Here is a 20,395-nt window from a genome sequence, read left to right as displayed (position 1 = left end):
TCTAGTTGGAATAATGGGACACATGTATAAAAGATAATTAACAGTCATGAAAACGCAGTGTAAATTGTCAGGGGATAAATCTCCTAGATAAAGGGTGGGCAGGTAAGGATTAGGAAGGGATTGGCTCTGAGAGATTGTTGCTGTTGTTATGTGCCATGGAGTCGGTTCCGACTCTTAGCGACCCTGTACAGAGTTTCCGAGGCTGTAAATCTTCACGGGAGCAGAACGCCTCATCTTTCTCCCTTGGAACAACTGGTGACCATGAGATTATCAGTCAGATTCGTAACCACTACGCCACCATAGCAACCCTCTAAAGCGCTTCGGAGGAGTGGCTGGTGAATTTGAACCACCCACCTGGTGATTCAAACCGTCCTTGCGTTCCAGTGCTTATCCCACAGCGCTACGGATGAGTCAGGGATTGGATCTGAGGTAGGGATTAGTCAGGGATTGGATCTGAGAGATACGTCCTATTTAATGGAGTGGCCAGGTGTGGAATGAAATATAGTCATCCAAAAGTTAACAAATTGGCCACCCTTGTAGGATGCTGCAGTCCTGGTGTGGTGCTGTAGGATAAACACTGGGCTACTAACCACAAGGTCGGCGATTCAAGCCCACCAACCACTCTTTGGAAACCCTATACAGGGTCGCTTTGAGTCGGAACCGACTTGATGGCACTTAACAACAACAATAAATTGCTATCCTATCTCATGTAATCTCCATCAAGTGGTCTTTCCTTTGAGCAAGGACATCAGCGGAAGCAAAGTGATCCTTTCTGAACTGAACGGATAACTCTGCGGTTGTAAACTAAGGCAATGGGTTTTGCAGACCAGAGCTGAGAGGATCGAAGCATCGCTGACCCTTGGAATGCCCTCAAATTCCTCCTCGGCTTTTGCCCAGTCTATTTAGGCCCATCTCGGCTACCATGACCGGAATGCGCTCAGCTGTTTTGTGGGCGGGGCTTTATAAACCATGGCGGGCGAGCTTGAGAGCAGCAAATCTCTAAGCGGGCTGCTAAGCGGTCTGGCCCAGGACGCCTTCCATGGGCACCAGGGAATCACGGAGGAGTTGCTGAGGAGCCAGCTCTACCCAGAGGTGCCTCCCGAGGAGTTTCGCCCCTTCCTGGCGAAGATGAGGGGGATACTTAAGGTATGGCTTTTCCCTTCAGCCTGTGCAGTGGAGCCCTGCCCCACTCTCGTCGCCCTCTTACTCCTTCCCCTGAAGCTAAGGAGGCTTTCCTCCTCACACCCCAACTCCAGAGATCCCATATTGTCTCCCGTCAGATCCGGGAGCCTTGCCGCCCCTTCTCACTTTCCAAGTACTGACTATTTTTCTGCTTAGGGTCTCGACCTTCCATCAAGGCTGATCGACAGTCACTGGTGGAGACTGCATTTTTGCCCATGACTACTGTTTTCTGCTGTGGGCTCTGGACTCTTTAAAATTAAGCTCCCTAGCTCGCCAACTTTCCCAAGTCGTGGAAGTAGGGAGGACTAGAGTGAGCAGTGTCGGCCAGGGTAAGGGGTGGATTGCTCAGCGTTAACACCTGTCAAGTGATGCACTGTGATGAAGAGTGCTTACTGCTGGACCTTACTGTGTAGACTAACCCGTCCAATAGAAATAATGAGAAACAAACGTATATAATGTGTAATTTTCTACCAGTCACATAAAAAAAAAAAAGGTAAATTAATCTTAATAATACTTGTATTTTCATTTAACTCAGTATATCCAAAACATTGTAAAGACGTTTCCCTTGTTATTTCATTTGCTTCTTACAGCAGCCTTATATGGTGTATGCCCACTTAAGATTAAGAAATGGAGACTCAAAGAATCTAAGTAATTAGGGTGAAATCACTCTTTGATTCAAGCTGATGTTGAAATTTCATGTTATTCTTTTTCATTTGCTGTTTGTTTTGAAACTGATTGCACTTTAAAAGGAATCTCTGGGTGTGCAAATAAATGGTTGTGCACTGAACTGGAGAGGTTTATTCATACCCACCCAGGGGTGCCTTCGAAGCGAGACCTGGAGATCAGCTTCTAAAAGGTCATAACCTTGAAAATCCTATGGAGTAGTTTTGAGGTGGTTGTGAGTTAGAATCAACACGTTGGCAGCTAACAACATGCTTTAAAAAACAAACAACTCTGTACTTTACTTTTGCTGCTTTTGAATTCAGAAAAAAATATTATCTCTGAAAATAAATGGACTGTATCATGGAAATGTAAGGGGTTATATATATCTTAGATGTGACCAAAACAAAACATATAACCAAGCTCATTGGTGTGGAATCCATTCTTGGTGTGGAATCCATTCGACTCATAGTGATCCTATATGCAGAGTAGAACAGCCCCATAGGGTTTCCAAGGCTGGAATCTTTATGGAAACAGACTGCCACATTTTTCTCCCCTGTAGTGGCTAGTGGGTTTGAACAGCTGACTTTTTTTGTTTGTTTATTAAAGCAGCTGATTAACCACTGGGATGATCTTATTTTAGTGGTATTTTAAACCAAGGAACCCTAGTTGTGGAATCGTGAAGTACTTGTGTGCTAACTCAAAGGTTGGTGATTTAACTAAAAGACGTGCCATGGAAGAAAAAAACCAGAGCCTATGTCCTGGTGTGGCGTTGTGAGTTAATGCGCCAGATTGCAAAGCCATATGAACTGCAAGGTAGGTTGTTCAAGCTCACCAGCTGCTCCTTGGAAACCTTATACAGGGTCGCTATGGATCGGAATCGGCTTGACAGCACTTAACAACAACTTCTTTCAAGATTGTTAAGTATTGTGGAGGTGGCTCTGACTCATAGTGACCCTACATAGGGTTTCTTAACAGTGGGTGATGAGTCTGCACTGCCGAACCTGCAGTTCAGACCAACCTTGTGGTCCAGTGCCTATTCTACTGTACCACACCAGAATACCTCTTTGAAGCTTATAGTTTGGAATCTACTATGGGACAGTTGTACTTTCTCACTTGAGGGCTCTATGAGTCAAAATTGACTAGATAGTACATAACAATAACAACTTCTTAAATCACTAGTGAATGTCCTGTTAATATCAATCTTACTCTTGGTGTGGTGAGGGAATTTGCTGTTTTATCTGGGAGTTTAAGGTATTTGAGGTATATGGGCATGAGGATAAGTGATTTCAGGTCAAGAAGAAAGAACCGTTTTGTAGGCAGTATCTTTGGTTCTTTCAACATTGTGGGCCACTTGTCTCTCTTGTTCTTGCTGTTAAGTGCCATTGAGTTGGTTCTAACTCACAGGGTTTCTGAGGAGAGGCTAGTGAGTTTGAATTCCTGACCTTGCAATCTTGTGCTTTATTGTAATAGCGCCACACCAGGACTCCAGGTGCCTTTCTGTTGTTGTTAAATGCTGTCGAGTCGGTTCTGACCCATAGCGACCCTGTGTAGGGTTTCCAAGGAGTGGCTGGTGAGCTTGAACCACCAACCTTGCAGTTCAAACCGGCTTTGCTGTCCAGTGCATTAACCCACAGTGCCACACCAGGACTAGGTGGACCAAATTTTTCTTGTTTTATTTTTCTATTATTTTCTGTTAAGTGTTCTGGTGTGGCATTGTAAGATAGGCACTGGATTGCAAAGTTGGTTTGAATCACTAGGTTGGCGGTTCGAATTTACCAGCCATTCCTCGGAAACCCTGTATAGAGTTCCTATGAGTTGGAACTGACTTGACAGCACTTAACAACAACAACAACAAAAACATTTACTATTAAATACATTGTCAAGAAATAGCCAGGTATATCCAGGTCATCCATGATTTATCTAAAGAGCCTCCTTTGCTCTCTCTTACATTTTTTCACTCAGCTTTATTTTTGTTTCTGACACTCAGCGCTACCTGAAATTATGTACTTAATGAGCTTATTTATTTGTTGACTCCCCTATTAGAATGTAAGCAGTAAGAGGGCAGACGCATTATTATATTTTATTCTTTATCTCTAATACCTAATGCTGTTTCCGATATGTGGTTGATGTTAGTTGCCACTGTGTTGCCTCCAGTTCATGGAGACCTTAGGAGCCAACAGAATAAAACATTGCCTGGCCCTGTGCCATCTTAGTGATCTTTGAAAAGTTTGAGTCCATTATTGCACCCACTGTGTCTAGCTCATGGAGGGTTTTTCTTGTTTAGCTGACCCCTTTACCAAACACAATGTCTATGACAATTAATGTTATGTGTCAGCTTGCCTAATCTAAATTCTCAGTGGTTTGACAGACCTTGCACTGATTGCTCCTCCATATGTAATATATTGTAATCATGCCCATGATGTGATCAACCAATCAATTGAAAGAGGAGTTTCCCTGGGAGTGTGGCCTGCCTCCAGTATGTAAATGGATGTTCCAGCAAGGCTGTTTGGACCCAGCACTCTTCTTATTGCCTGACCTCTAGAACATGTTGTTATTGTTCTTAAGTGCTGTTGAGTTGGTTCCCACCCGTAGCGGCCTTGTATAGGTTTCAGAGGAGTGGCTGGTGAGCTTGAACCACTGACTTTGCAGTTCAAACTGACTTTGCAATCCAGTGCATTAGCCCACAGTGCCTCACCAGGACTCTTGGAACATAAGCCTGTCGAAGTCTTCAGTCTGCTGCCTGATCCATGGATTTGAGACTAGACCAGCACCCGGCGTTGCCTGCACCATTGCTTTGAAGTAAATCTCTCTGTAACTACAGTCCTTGTATGAATGCTTCACTTTTTTTTTAGTTGTCTAAAGAACTCAGACTAAGACTTTATTTTTCTAATGATTGGTCTTTCCTGGTGACTTTTCCAAAGTAAGTGATCTGAAATTTCACTATCCTAGCTTCTAAGGAGCATTCTAGTTTTTTTTTCTTCTAAGACTGATTTGTTTCTTCTTCTGGTAGTCCGTGGTATATTTCATATTCTTTGTCAACATCATACTTTGAAGGCATCAATTCTTTTTTCTCATTTTCTAGTTTCACAAGTATATGATGTGATTATTAAGACCGTGGCTAGGATCCGTTTCACATTAGTTAATCAAAGTGGCTTTGCTTTTTAAAACTTTAAAGACGTCTTTTGTTCTGGATTTTCCAAGTATGATACATTATTTGATTTCTTTCTTTTTTTAACTTTGTGTTGTGAATTGAGTGAAGGTTTACAGAACAGATTACCAGTCTCACATTCAACAAGTCATACACTTCATGTCATCATAATGATTGCAATCCCTTCCATGTACCGTCAGTTAACAGTATTTACTTCTCCTCATTCACTTTAACTTTTGCACTCCTTCCTGTGTCTTCCACTAACTTCATCTTTCTTGTGCCCACCTCCCTCTTGTTGTATATTGTCTTCCCCAGCTCTGGTAGCATAGCAGTTATGAATTGGGCTGCTAATCTCAGGGTCAGCAGTTCGAAACTGCCAGCTGTTCCAAGGGAGAAAGATGAGGCTTTCTGCTCTTGTAAAGATTTACAGCCTTGGGAACCCTGTGCAGGGTCGCTATGAGTCGGAACCGACTCCACGGCACATAACAACAGCAGCAATCACCCAAGTAAACATGTGTCTACCTTTTACCGGATGAATAATTTTCCCTTCTCTCCCTACCAGGTAACCATCATAGAATGTTTCTTTTACCAACAAAACCTTTTCTTAGTTTTTTACAACATGGGTCTCATACAATATTTGACCTTTTGTGATTGACTGATATCACACTGGAGTCCTGGTGTGGCGCTGTGGGTTAATGCACTGAACTGGAAAATCTTTTGGTGGTTCAAGCTCACCAGTCGCTCCTCGGAAACCCTGTACAAGTTCACGAACTGACTCCATGGCATTTAAACAACAACAACAGTATTACTCAGAGTCCTGGTGTGGTGCTGTGGGTTAATGCACTGGACTGCAGAGTTGATTTAAACTGCAAGATCAGCAGTTCAAGTTCATCATCCACTCCTTGGAAACCTCATATAGGGTTGCTATGGGTCGGAACCGACTCAATGGCACTTAACAACAACAGCAACAAAATCACTCAGCATAATGTCCTTTAGTTTTATCCATGTTATGAGGTGTTTCACAGATTGTCATTATTTTTCAATGTTGTTATTAATATTCAGTGTAATTATTGATTATTGATTGCTGTCATTTCGCTATGTGTTTTTTTTGTGGTGTTCTAGTATCTTTGTTCCACATTAATTTCTGCTCTGTGTTCATTTTGCATGTGGGTTTTCTTTTCATTTTCTTCATTGTTCTGTTAATGTTTGCTAAATTTTTCCGAGAGTTTACTCTTTTTTTTTTCCCCCTTGAAAACAAGTTTTATTTAAAGAGCTAAAATACATTACATAACATTTAAAACTGAAAGGGGACAAAATCAGTTGTTACTTCACCTGGCATTGGGCAGCTCTTGGTAGCGAGTAGCAGGTCCTACTACTAACTACATAACTGATTCATCAGTTTGAATTTGCTCCCTTGTCAAAAGTTTAACTCTGAAAGATTGGCCTTCCATCCTGGTTCTTTGGATATCCTTTAGCTGGGATATGTGTGGTCAATAAGAACAATGTCCTTGATGATAAGTCAGATGCCCTTTCACCTGACTAGAGGGAAGATGAGCTCTCCGAAATTCTGCCCCCTTGTAAGTTTGGACACCAGGGGTTTTTCTTTTGCTACCAAAGACTCCCTCTAGTGGTGTAGCTGCCATATATATCTCATCCTGTATATATCTCATCCTCTCCTCTTAGCTCCACCCAGGGCTCTTCAGGTGGTGGGTGACATTTTCTTAGGGTAAGGGAGTTTCTGAGCACACAGAGCTATATGTGAGCCTGGGGGCTCCGATCTTGGCTGAAACATAACATTATTGTTTTGTTTCAGGCTGGGCACTGCTAGGCGTCTACTTTTAGACCTCTGTTGAAATGAGGGACTTTAAGACTAGACATCATGGCTCTTTTCAGTTTATTGCATGAAGGAACTATGCTAGTTTAAGTTAAAAGTGGAGCCTAAACTATTACATTATACAAAATGTGGGGTTTTAAACTTGTAACAAGGGATAGAGGGAAATTTTCTCATTGCTGGGAAATCCTCACTTAAGCTTCAGTGAGCTACAAGTACGTAAAACCCATGAACCTTCAACTGGTCGTCCTTAGCCAGTGTAATTTCCACAAGGAATTGGTATATGTTCTTGTGCTTGGTCACCCTGTAGCTGAATTACTTCCCTATATTCCGGATGCTCAATTGCAGTACCATTGCAGGCAAATTTCTTCTTAAATGCCTTCACTAGTTTACTTTTATTGCAATTATCAACGATCCCTTGGACAGTAGCAAGAGTCTTCCTGCCATTTTTCTGTTTTAGTCCAGCAGGAAGCAGGTCATCACCCTTACTTGCATCAGCAAACTGTGTGGAGGTTCTGGGTATCAGACATACAATATGTTTCCTTTTCTTTGGTAGAAACAGCAGGAGAAGGAAGGGGCGGGGGGCAACGGAGTATGGAGTGTTACAAGTGAGAGGGCTTGAGGCTGAGTCCTTGGCAGCAGCTCAGTGACTCAGTTTCCTTTTTTTCATTTTGATGTGAAAGTATATTAATTTTCTTTGAGGTTAGGCTGTAATTTATTAAAATTTCTCCATTTAAAACAGTCTGTTTTATCTCAAAATCTAGTTGACTTCCTTACCATTTGGAAGTTCTGTATCTACACAATTTACTATTCCCTCTTTTTGCTTTGTAGTCGACTTCGCTATAAATTGATATGTCTGATGTCTGAGTCTTGTAGGTTTGTTTTTCTTTGGATACTTACATATCTGTATTGTGTGCTGGGTGGTGGTGTATGTATGCTAATCTCAGGTGGTTGTTTGCTGTTGTTGGTTCTCAGTCCAAAGAACACCCTTTAGTGTTTTTTGTAAAGTTGATCTGGCTATTGCAAATTTCTGTTTTTCTGAGTATGTCCTACTTTCACCATTGTATTTGAGGGACAGCTTTGCTAGGCAATTTATTTTCTTTCAGAGTTTTGTATATGTCATCCCATTGCCTTGTTGCCTGTGTGATTTCTGTGGAGAATTCAAAGCTTAGTCTGATTGGTTCTCCTTTGTAGGTAGTTTTGTTTTTCCTGAGCTGCTCTTAGGATTCTTTCCTTGTCGATGGTTTTGTAAAGTTAGATGATGATATGTCTTCATGATATTCATTTGGGATCTAACCTGTTTGGGGTTTGTTCAGCTTCTTGAATGTTATCATCTTGTCTTTCATGATGTTAGGGAAAACTTTCCTTTCAGCAACTCTTCAACAATTTTCTCTATGTTTTTTATTGTTTCTCTTGGTTCTGGAATTCCAGTTACTCATAAGTTATTCTTTTTCATGGTGTCCTACATAAACCCCAGGCATTCTTTCAATTTTTTCATTCTTTTTTCTGATTCTTGTTCTTGCTTACATTGTATTGAGAGATTTATATTTAAGGTTACTAGTTTGGACTGCCATTGATTCAAATCTATTCTTTAGCCCTTTCAATGTCTTGTCCATTTCTGAGATCGTTGTATTAATCTTCTGGATTTTATTAGCAGGCTTTGTATTGTTTCAAAATTTGCACTTGCTTTGTCTGATTGTTCTTGTAGTATTTTCCTAAAGTTTTTACTGTGTTTTCCTTGATCTTTCTGCCAATCTGTTGAAGGTACCTAAATATCATTCTTTTGAATTTTTCCTCAGGTAGTTCCATTAACTTTTCTTCCTTGGAAACATTTTCTGGCTCTGCATCTTGGTCATTTGATTGAGTCACTCTCTTTTGTTTCTTTGTGGGAGCTAAAATTATCTGTTGTCTCTGAGACATTGTGGTATCATTGTATTTGTATTCAGTTGATGATTGTGTGTTGGTATGTTCTTAGGCTCTCACTAGTTGTTTCCTGGTGGGTGTGATTAGAGAATGGAAGTGTGTACACCCTTTTCCATTCATCTTTTGTGTAGCTCCATTTAGGGTTGGTTTGGCTGGTGTTGGCTGATGTCTATTGTTGTTTGTCGGGGACGACATAAAACGCAGTTACTGGGAAGCTGAGGCCTTGTGACCTGGAAGAAAATCCAAACCCGGAGCCCTCCTCGGTATGGCGAGCCATGAACCCTGAGGGCCCAGGAAGTGACCTCCTGGGGTCCCGGGTTCATTGGTGTTTGTGAACTCACTGGGTGGCTACCTCTGTACAAGTTCTAATATTGTTCATTCTATGCTTCTAACTCCAGTAATTGTAGCTTCTGAGAAAATGGTTTTTATAATGCCTCTCTTAATGTCTCCACTGTGTTGGCAGTGCGTAGGGTCCTGGGAACGAATCTTTCTGAGGTACAAGCTATAGCCACCTGGGATGAGTGTCAGAACTGCTCCTTATTTGATTATTCAGTTGTGTTTAATATTAATTTAGAACATGAGCTCTTGATTATCCATGTACATTAATAAAACCGAATTTCCCCTTAGAACCAAGGCAGCAAAACTTCCTCAGAGGACAAACAAGGACAGGTTTACTGGGATTAAGCACGGAGGTTCTGGAGAGGAACTGCCTGAGGTATTCACTTGAGGTGGAGTGGTAAATTCTGGGAATATTGGATTAAAGGACAATGGTGGCAACTCCCTCAGACCGCCCTAGGTTTAATCAGTTTGATCCAGATGCTCTTCTTCCCCCTGAAGGTATATGGAAATGTGATGATAGTGAACATTGTAGCATTTGTGTGTGGAATACGGATAGAGGATAAGGAATGTGAAGGTGAGACCTCACCTTCTTGGAAAAGTTGTGACTCTTCTCTCACCTTCCCTGGAACTGTAGCAAGAAAGAATTACTAGTTTAACAAATAAAGCTAAATGTTTGAAATCCTGTTCAAACGCATATATTTTTTACTTGCAAAGTAGAGAAAAACAGCTTAAATCCCTTCAGAGATTATAAACCAACCTTTGTATGAGTTTATAAGTCTTTCACTTTTACCCACTAGTGATTAAGTGTTAAAAGTATGTTAGACGTCCTTTAGGCCTAAAGATTAATCTATAATAGCTTGCTTGAACCTTTTCCTGTAGAAATAAAAATGTTAGATTGCTAAGAAAATTGTGTTGTACCTAGAAAATATCTTAAAAGTTGTTCCTGTGAATCGTTGTGTCCTGCCCTTGAATTTCTCCTTGAAAAAAGTTAATAAAAGACTAGGGTAGAGATAGTTCTGTGTGCATTTTTGGCAGCAGGTCTATCTATCTGTCAGCTTGTATCCACTCTGGTCTCCGAGTGTTTCTTTTCTCTCTCGCCTCTCCAGACATCCCACCTATAGTTAGTTCTGTGTGCAATGTCTGCCACCGAGCAGTCTGTCTGGCAGCTTGCATCAAACCTGTGTGTCTGTCTTCCTTGTGTCTGTTTTCTCTCTCTCTTTCTCTCTCTCTCTCTCTCTCTCTCTCTCTCTCTCTCTCTCTCTCTCTCGGCGCCAGACACCCCACCTTTGTGTACTCACCCCCTTGTCGAGGCCAGACCCCGGCAGTTGTTCACATGGTATAGGAGCTGATATTAGCTCTTGTCCAGTGGGTGGAGCTGCAGAGGATGTGGTTGTGATTGAGCTGTATGGACACAGTGGTTGTTTCCTTTTGCATGGGGCAAGAGAAGAACACACACAGAGGAAAGCAAAACAGAACAAAGAAACAACAGCAAAAACAATACAATAAAGGAAAAAGAAGAAACAAACATGAGCAACAACAACAAAAAATATATATATAATAACTAAAAAGAGAAAAGTGAGACAAGAAAAGAGGAAATAAAATAAAAGGAAGAGAAAACACTAAAAACAAAACAAAACCCCAAAACAGAAAGAAAATGAAAAGAGAAAGAAACTAGAGAGTAATAAAGAAAAATCAAGAGGGTGGAAAGGAGAAACAGAAGAAAAAAGCAGAGATAGAAAAGAAAATTAAGGAAAGGGAAAGAGGTAGGAGGACTAGAATAAACAAAAACAGTGAAACAACAAAAGGAAAATTAAACAAAAAACTAGTGCAGTTGTTGGACCCAGAGAGGAGAAAACACTGGGGAATTTATGAAATGGGTGGAGGAAGGATGTGAAGGCTGAGTTCCCAGCCCAAGGGTGAGTTCCTACAGGCCTGGGTGTTTATGTTCAAGGTGCTCTATCTGAAAGTAGTTACTAGTTTCAATGTCTATTGAAATTAGAGGACAGCTGGAGGCAGGGGACTGATTATGAAGGTTCTTGCTAATCTAATTCTGGTTTAGAGGTTCTGTGGGTTCTGTAAATCTGGAGCAGAGCCTGCCTGAATCTAGGCGCTAAGGTGGCAATTCAGGCACCCACCTCCTAACTGTCTCAAACTGCAGGGCTCTGAACTCCTGGAGGGCAGGTTCTGAACTGGGTGAAGTTTTGGGTGGGGCTAGTCTCACCGCTTATCCAGGGGAGTGTGGGGAGCAAGAGGGAATCTCATCTTTCCGTCACCTGTATGAAGCTGCACCATTACATTAGGCCACCATCTGTCTGTCTCTCTAAAGCTGCTCACAAAATTTTAAGATTGCTGCGCTGCTTTTGGCCGATTGTCTGTTTACCAGTTAGTCTCCTTTTGCCATGTCTGCTCAGTGTCTCCTTGCAGTAGGTATTCAGTCTACTTTTCTAACCTTTCCTGTGAAGCTCAGGGTTCCCGGATTGTCTTCTGTGTCTGTTTCGTTTGGTCTACTGTATCTTTGTTATAGAGGGTTTGAATAGTGTGTCTACCTAGTCTGCTGTCTTGCTGAAAGTCCCTTCCATCTTCTTTTGATGCTACCTGCCTCATTCAAATTTTTGCCCGTAGAGTCTTTCAGTATTGTAACTCAAGGCTTGAATGTCTTTTTTTTAAGATCTTTTTGCATGAGAAATCCGAGTATATTCTTTTCTTTTGGTTTATGCATCTCTCATTATAATATTTTAATTTGTTTTCTTAAGATGCCCTTTGAAATCTTCTGTTCAGCTCTTTTACTTCATTGTTTCTTCCATTCACTTTAGCTACTATAAGCTCAAGTGCAAGTTTAAGTCTCTTCTGATGTCCACTCTGGTGTTTTCTTTACTGTCTTTTTAATGACCTTTTACTTCGTTTAGGTATGATGCCCTTGAGGTCATCCCACAATTCTTTTGGTCTTGGGTCATTAGTGTTCAGTGCATCAAGTCTATTCTTGAGCTGGGTCTCTAAATTCAAATTGGATATATTCAAGGTCGTACTTTGACTCTTGTGAATTTGATTTGACTTTTTTCAGATTCAATTTGATGTTGCATATGAGCAGTTGAAGGTTTATTCCTTAGTTTCTCCCTGGCCTTGTTCTGATCGATCATACTGAATTTCTCCTCTTCCCATAGAGTTGATTCCTATGTATTCCATCAGACAAAATCCCCTTTGTGCATAGTCATCCTTTGCATTGTTGAAAACAAATAATTCCGTTGAATAAGTTGTTGGTCTTGCAGAATCTGTCATGTGCGCTCCAGTGTCGTTCATATTACCAAGGCCATATTGGCCAACTATTGATCCGTCTTCATTGTTTCCCACTTTAGCATTCCAGTCACCAGGAATTATCAATGCATCTTAATTTTATGTTTGATTAATTTAATACTGCTGCAATTCATAAGAATCTTTAATTCCTCTTTGACATTAATGGTTGGTTCTTATACTAGAATACTAATTGTATTAACTGGTCATCCATATGTTGTTGTTATGTGCTGTGGAGTCGGTTCGGACTCATAAAGACTCTATAGGGTTTCCAAGGCTGTAAATCTTTACAGGAGCAGAAAGCCTCATCTTTCTCACTTGGAACAGCCGGTAGTTTTGAACTGCTGACCATGAGATTATCAGCTCAAGTCATAGCAACTCGAATAGTAATCACTACGCTACCAGAGGTTCTTGGTCATCCATATAGACATAATACTATCACTGATAGCGTTACCTTTTAGGATAGAGTGTGAAATGTACCATTCCTCTTCAATTTGTTGTCCTAGGAGTCCTGATGTAGTGCTGTAGGTTAATGCGCTAGACTGCAAAGCCGGTTGAACTGCAAGGTTGGCGGTTCAAGCTCACCAGCTGCTCCTTGGAAACCATATATGGGGTCGCTATGGGTCGGAACTGACTCGATGGCACTAACAACAACAGTACTGTAGACCAAGTGATTGATTCCAAATGGCCAGTACCAGCCCATTTTAGCTCACTAATGCCTAGAATATCTTCAAGTGTTTCATTTCGTTTTTCTTTTAAAGATTTATTGGCTTTTAAGAAAATTAATTGGGGTAAGATATTTATAATAAAATGAACCATTGTAACGATTTTTCCATTTAATTTTTGTCAAGTTTAATTTTCCTTGATGCGTCCTTTGTATATTCTGCAGTCTGGTCACTATTGGATGTTTGCAGCTGTTCTCATTTGAATTGTGTCATATCAGCAAATGAAGGGGCTAAAAGCTTTGCTCCATCGCATCATTAACATTAACTCTACTTTGAGGAGGCAGCTTGTAATTTGAGTACCCCAGTTGAGTGACTTCCAACCTGAGGGCCTAATATTCCAGTACTGTATCAGACAATGTTCTGCGTTTATACATCTGATTTCATTGACTAATCTTTTTTTTTTTTTCAGCAGTAGATTGCCAGGTTCTTCTTCCTAGTCTGTCTTAATCTGGAAGCTCTGTTGAAACCTGCCCACCTTGGGTAACCCTGCTAGTACTTGAAATACCAATGGCATAGTTTCAGCACACATTTATATGGTAGGCCCTGTGCTTGGTATTGGAACATACAAGCCACCATAGCATGATAAAGTGACAGGTGATAGGAAGTACTTAAGATTAGGAGATCTGAAAAGACTATTAATGTTTAATTTATTTAATTATGCTTTTAGGGTTTCATTTGTCTTCTGTCTCAACTTTAAACAATAATCCTATTTTTCTACTTTGTTGTAGTTGTTGTTAAAAATATTGACTTGCTAACGTATCGATAAAATATTTTTGAAACAACATGTTTAAAGTGTTTTTTTCTCTCGAATATTCTAGTTTAGAAAGTACATAACAGTTGGTTAATCAACGATAAGAATTTCTTATCCAAAAGGAAGTCTAAATATTTGGTTTGATATTCTGAATATAGAAATATTATTCCTTTTGCTATAATTCTTAGTTACATAAAAATTTGTGTGGCTGCATTTTCCAGTTTTGAGGATTTAAATAATAATTTCAGAGGTGCATTCTTTATTCCTTGAAGGATTGGCCAGCCACTGTTTAATAGGATGTTACTCCTTTATGTCACTTCTGATCACATGATGCATCATCAGTTGAAGATTACCCAGGGTTGCAAAGCCTTTTAATAAGTGCAAATGACCTGTAGTGAGGTAGTCTTTAAGTTTGGTTGTTTGCTTGCTTTTCTTTATTTCTTAGTTTAGGTGAAAACCCATAATAATTGATGATATGGTTTTGGCTCTCCTTTTCTGGGCCTGGAAAATTAACTTGGATTGAAAGAGTTCCTGAGTAAGGACATTTTAGATAATATCTCAATATTAATTTGTTGTTATTATTGTTTGTTGATATTATGTCCCATTCATATAGGGTCATTATGATCTTTGACTTATTTATTAAATATTTACTGAACTCTTAATATGTCTACATGAGGGGGCTTCATAGAGTGGAGGAATAATATTACATTTTTCTGTGAACTTTTATACAGTGTATGTAAAGCTGAGTGTCACATTCCCTGTGATAGGGATCCTATGATAAATGCCATAAGGATATAAATGAGAAGGCCTGGTGGAATATATCTTCATTTTGAACTAGAGAAGTATCCAAAATCAAGATTTTGGTCTTAATATAACCCCATATTGTTTGACTTTGCCTTAATTTAGAATACAAGGATGTTTCAGAATTTTGTGAAAAAATTGAATTAAAAGATAATTGAACTTTTCCATGAGCTTTTTGAAACCCTCATATAATTTTATAAATTTGAACTTCCACCTTGGTTCAGCTTTAATGAAAATTTATTGTTTCAACTAAAAGCTTTTTAAAAATAAAAAACCTATTATACTAAATCATAGACATTTTGGTATGACTTCTATTTGAATTAAAATAATGCCCTTCTATATAGAAGATTAGCTTTTAATGTCTATGTATGCTACTGTGGGACTAGTGCTGAGAGATATTATTGTGGGTGTTATTTCCTCTTAGGATATCTCTCTGTACCTGTTTCCCACAGATCTGTTTCTAAACAAAGATTTTGACCATTCATGAGATCCTTAAATTTGACTTGTATTTCTCCTGAGTATATGTTACAGTCTTAAATAATCCAATCATTTATTCATTTATTAAAAACCATATTCATTTAATCAAAGGAACATTTATGAAGTACACACATTTATATGGTAGGCCCTGTGCTTGGTATTGGAAACATTAGTGAACCCAATAGGCAACGTCCTTGCCTCCTAGAGCTGAAATTCAAGGGTTGGGAATATCTTGACAGTAAACCAGAATATGTATGTAAAAGAATAAAGTCAGAAAATGTATTCATTTTTTTTTAAGTACTTCACTCCCTTGTCTTGTTGTGCCTGAATTTGTGTCCCCCACAGAAGACTCTCCTCGCGTAGCAGAAGCATTTATTGATCTCAAGTTACACTGCATGCAGTGGGTCTACCATCTGGATTGATGGTGACCCAGAAAGCAGGCATGCAGGCCTTTTTATAGAGAGTCAGGGGAAGATTCTTGTGATGTCATACCACCTTCAAGCTGATTGGGTCTTATCTGGGGAAGGTTGCTGATTGACTCTTATCTAGGGAAGGCTGGTGATTGGCTCTTATCTAGGAAATGCTGCTGGTGTCAAAGGTTTGGCAGTTACGGTTGGTTCTAACCGTCGCTGGCGCCAGCAGTTTGGCTGTTAGGGTGGGTTGTGGGAAGGAATGCCTTTAGGGAAGGGAAATTGACTCTTTTAAAAGGAGAATTTTTCTGGTTGGGGTCTTTTTGGTCTTTCATTCCCCCCTTGAGTAAGTGCCTTCTGGGCCGAATCATTGGCCCAGGTTAGTTTCTTCAATTTGGTTAAGTATAGTGTTATGGGCACAGGCAGTTATGCTGGTATTGCATGCCCACCAAGCATCTTTTCCAGGCTTATAATATGTATCACTGCTATTGCTGCTTGTGGATATCTGAATGGTATTATTACATAAGTGCAGATAATTTTGGGGGATTTTTCCAATACAAGTTCCTCTTCCTGAGATCTGTTGTAGCGTCAGCTTCTTTCTGGCCCCTTCTTTCCATCTATAGTTATTCTGTTTGCCTAATGGTGAATATAGCTCCTTTGTCATTTCCTGACATATACACTAGGACTCCCCAGGTTTTTCCTGCTTCCCACCCGCTCGACTGTTTTCCATCATTAGTGAACACTAGTATTACGGGATTGTAGGCATTGTTTTTGCAAGGTCCGCCTAGTTGCCCTCCTTTAACAAACCCCCACCCTACTTAAGTGGAACCTGGAGTTTTTGATTGCTGTATGAGGTCCTTTTTAACTGCGGGGACCAGGACAGGTACCCGGTGGATACACATCCCCAGGCAGTGCAATAAAAGCTCTCTGTTCCTCTGCACTTGGAGATCATGTGTCTGGTTCTGTTGGTTCCAGGACAGGCGTAGAAGTAGGACTTTCTAAGCATGGTTCTGCTGGTGGGTGCAATGGTAGGCGTTGGACACCAAGCAGACTCAGGGTCAGGCAGCCGAAAGAACACTTGAGGCAGGTGGGAGACGGGAGACGGAAACATCTCCTACCCTTCCCATGTCTTTGATCTCAGAGCTCTCACGCTATCTCCCTCATGTGGGGAGTTCCACATGACAAATAATGCTACTACAGAACAAAGCAGGCGTCTTGTTGAACATGATATCATTCTCTATAGTGACACGCAGAGCAGTGACTTAGTATCTTCCAGTTTTCAGCAGAACCACTGAGTCCACTCCCCATTGGGAGGAGAGGGTCCCTGATAATGTTGCTTTCAGGCTTGCATCCCCTTCTGACCCAACACTCCACCACTTGAGGGATTCTCACCTTACAATCTAGGCATACATGGGTCTTCCGGTTGGTCCCTTGGTGAGTAGGGTGGAGCATTGTACCCATCATCTACAGTAACAATACAAGCTTACATCTCACTGCAAAGACATCACAGACTCCTCCGATGGTGACAACAGCAGCACACCGCCTGTGAGTCAGGGAGGCCCACGGCACATGGACTAAGAGGGTTATCCAGTCTCCGCCAGTCTCTAGGGTTAATTTAGTTAAGGTCTCTTTAAGTGTCCGATTCATCCTTTCTACCTGACCAGAGCTTTGGGGATGATATGCACAATGTAATTTCGAGTTTGTCCCCAAAGTCTGTACTACTTTATTTGGGTTACCTGAGAGATGAAAGCAGGCCCGTTATCTGACCCTAAGAGGATCGGTAGTCCATACCTGGGAACGATTTCTTTAAGCAGATTTTTTTACTACTACAGCGGCAGTTTCCCTTTTTGTCAGGAAGGCTTCGTTGGACCCAGCCTGAGAAGGTATTTACGAGTACTAAACGGTATTTATATCTATACATACCAGGTTTAATTTCGATAAAGTTAATTTCCCAATAAGCTCCGGGCCTGTTACCTCTCTCTCGGCACCCAGAGTTATTATGTTGGCTTTTCCTTGCATTTACTATCCAGCATGTTGCGCATTTAGACACTGCCTTGACTATTTTTGGTTGAAGATTGACGATTTTAAGGTGGCTTTTGCGGAGTAGGTAATGACTGTCCATGTAGATGTTAAGGCACTTGTTTTTCCCTAATTCTAGGGCCTTAGTTAGTGCAATCAGTTCTGCTTTTTGTGTGGACATACCTGGTGGTAGGGCTCTTGCCCACACTACGTCAGTCTCAGTTGTAACTGCAGCTCCGACATAACGTACTCTGTCTTTGACGAAGCTGCTACCGTCTGTGTACCACGTCATCTCCAGATTTGGCATAGGAGTATCTAATAAGTCCTCGCAGGCTCCTTGAAGGTGCTCTAAAATTTCTTCACAGTCGTGGATAGGTTGGTCCATGCTGAGATCTGGCAGTAGTGAAGCCGGGTTGGTCGTTGCTGTGAATTGTATTCTCGGAGGATTGAGCAGTAGAGCTTTATAATGGAATAGTTGGGCGTTCAACATCCATCTGTCTGGAGGGGACTGCAGCACTTTTTCAATAGCATGCGGGGTTGTGATTTTAGGAGTCTGATCTAGAGTCAGTTTATCAGCATCTTTCACCAATAATGCAGTAGCTGCTATAATTCTGAGGCAAGGGGGCCACCCTGCTGCAACTGAATCTAATTTTTTTGACAAGTATGCCACTGCACGCTTCCAGGGGCCTAGAGTTTGGGCAAGCACACCTTTTGCAACTCCTTTCCACTCATCTACAAACAGATGGAATGGTTTAGTTACGTCTGGCAGTGCCAAAGCGGGTGCACTGAGTAAGGCTGATTTGAGCGTCTTAAATGATTCTTCCATAGAATCAGTCCAATTTAAAGGAGAATTTCCTCTTCAAGTTGCTTCGTAAAGGGGGCGAGCTATGCTAGCAAAGTTTGGGATCCATAACCGACAGAATCCAGCAGACCCTAAAAATTCTCTTATTTCTCAGCAATTTGAAGGCTGAGGGGTTTTTAGGATAGTTTCTTTTCTGGTGGTTGACAGCCATTGCTTTCCCCCCTTGAGTACGTACCTGAGGTATGTCACTTCTTGTTGGCAAAGCTGGGCTTTCTTAGCAGACACTTGGTATCCAAGCTTTGCTAATGACTTCAGAAGGTCTTCTGTGGCCTCTTTGCACTCGCTCAGGGTGTCAGCGGCTATAAACAGGTCATCTACATATTGCAAGAGGCTAATGTGAGTCTTATCCACGTCAGTTGCCAGTGGTATCCATTTTCTGGGTCTGTCCATTCAAAAGCAAAGAGTGATTGGCTTGCTTTAGCTCTGAAGCCTTCGAGCCTTTGCAGTTTTCGCCGGATGTCAGGCGCTGACTGGTTCACGATGGCCAAACAGACAGCTGATTGGTTGTTTTCAGCTTCAGGGTCCAAAGGAGTGTAGGTACGATAGGCCTCAAGGAGACGTTCAAGAAATGCTCCCGGAGACTCGTTTTTACTACGGATCACCTGACTTACCTTGGACAAATTTGTCGGCCATCTGGTGGCTGCTCAGAGACCCCCCTATTAGAGTCTGGCGGTAGACTTTCAACCTCTTCCTGCCCTCTCCCATGTGGAAGTACCAGTCAGGTCTAGTCAGGGGAAACCCACGGTTGATGAGGTCAGGGTTAGCGGTCGGTCTCCCGTCTGGCCTTGGAACTAGCTTCTGAGCCTCTATTATAATTCTTTCTCTTTCTTCAGTGGTGAATAGAACCTGTAAAAGTTGGTGGCAGTCATCCCAGGTGGGCTGATGGGTAAAAAGAGTCTAAAAGGTCTACCAGACCACTAGGTTTTTCTGAAAATTTGGGATTCTGCATTTTCCAATTATAAAGGTCACTCATGGCAAAGAGCCAATGCACGAGGTGAGAGTTTCCATCTGCATCGGGGGGATCTAAGGCTCTGAGAGGGAGGGTGGCAGATTCAGCTTGTGGGGGTTCATTGTGTCGGGTCCTGGCTCGGATATGAGGTGGGCTGTTCCAGGAGTCTACGTCTGGAGCCTCGACCGGTACTTGGGGCAGTGAAAGATGTCGGTATGGTGGGGGAAAGGAGATCTCTTCTCTGTCAGACGAGGGGAGTGGTTTGGGTCCTGGAGGAGCAGAGGGTTTCTTTTCTTTTGAGGTTACCATTAAGGCAGATTTTGGTGGAACTGGTAGCAGGAAGGGCTTAAGCCACGGGGGTGGGTTTGTCACTAGCCCTTCCCATGTGCTTATGTAACTGATTTGCCTTGGGTGACCGGGGTCTGCAAGGATTATTTCCTTGACCTGATGGATGGTGAGTAGGTCAAAGGTTCCAGCTTTGGGCCAACTGACGCTGAAAATAGGCCATTCCTTTCTACAAAGGACAACCATTTTTCTCTTAGGGTCAGGCCACCTCTATTAGCTAATTATCGAATTTCTTTGAAGTGCTTTTGGATTAGGCCTAAAGGGGTAGATACATTTGACCCATAGTGTTTAGTCTGGTTAGTATTCTCAGAGATAGCAAGGATGTTTCTGATGGCTTTGCTGCTTACGTGAGTTATAGTGCCGAAGTACAACGCCCACCGAAGAATTGGTCTCAGGAGGGGCCGAAACCCAGTCCTATGTGAGGCCAAAATGCTGCACTAGGTTCTCTTAGTAAGCTCAGCATGCACCATTTAGACAGAAGGAATTGGAAAACAGAAGAAGAAGCCACAGACTAGTCTAGTTAGAGACACAGTGTAGTCAAAAAAGAAAAAGTGCAGGAGAACAAACAAGATGGCGGATCGGGTGGACGTATAGCAGAGAGCTCCGCCAACAACAACACAGAATACCTGACCAAGCAGGCTGAGGGGATGGTCCCAGAACTCTGAACCACATATAAAGGAAT

General features: G+C 41.6%; 1 protein-coding gene across 1 annotated transcript in view; it reads left to right on the top strand.

The window, feature by feature from the left end:
• Positions 1–969: 969 nt before the first annotated feature.
• COMMD1 (copper metabolism (Murr1) domain containing 1) overlaps positions 970–20,395 on the top strand; it is a 228,719-nt gene continuing 209,293 nt past the window's right edge. The window contains exon 1 of the mRNA XM_006862977.1: positions 970–1,146. Within this exon, the coding sequence (XP_006863039.1) occupies positions 970–1,146 (177 nt within the window). The remainder of the gene's footprint in view (positions 1,147–20,395) is intronic.

This window comes from Chrysochloris asiatica, unplaced genomic scaffold (assembly GCF_000296735.1).
Source record: "Chrysochloris asiatica unplaced genomic scaffold, ChrAsi1.0 scaffold00052, whole genome shotgun sequence".
In the NCBI taxonomy this organism is placed as follows: Eukaryota; Metazoa; Chordata; class Mammalia; order Afrosoricida; family Chrysochloridae; genus Chrysochloris; species Chrysochloris asiatica.
Note: the sequence above shows the minus strand (reverse complement) of the source record. Positions and strands in the feature narration are given on the sequence as shown.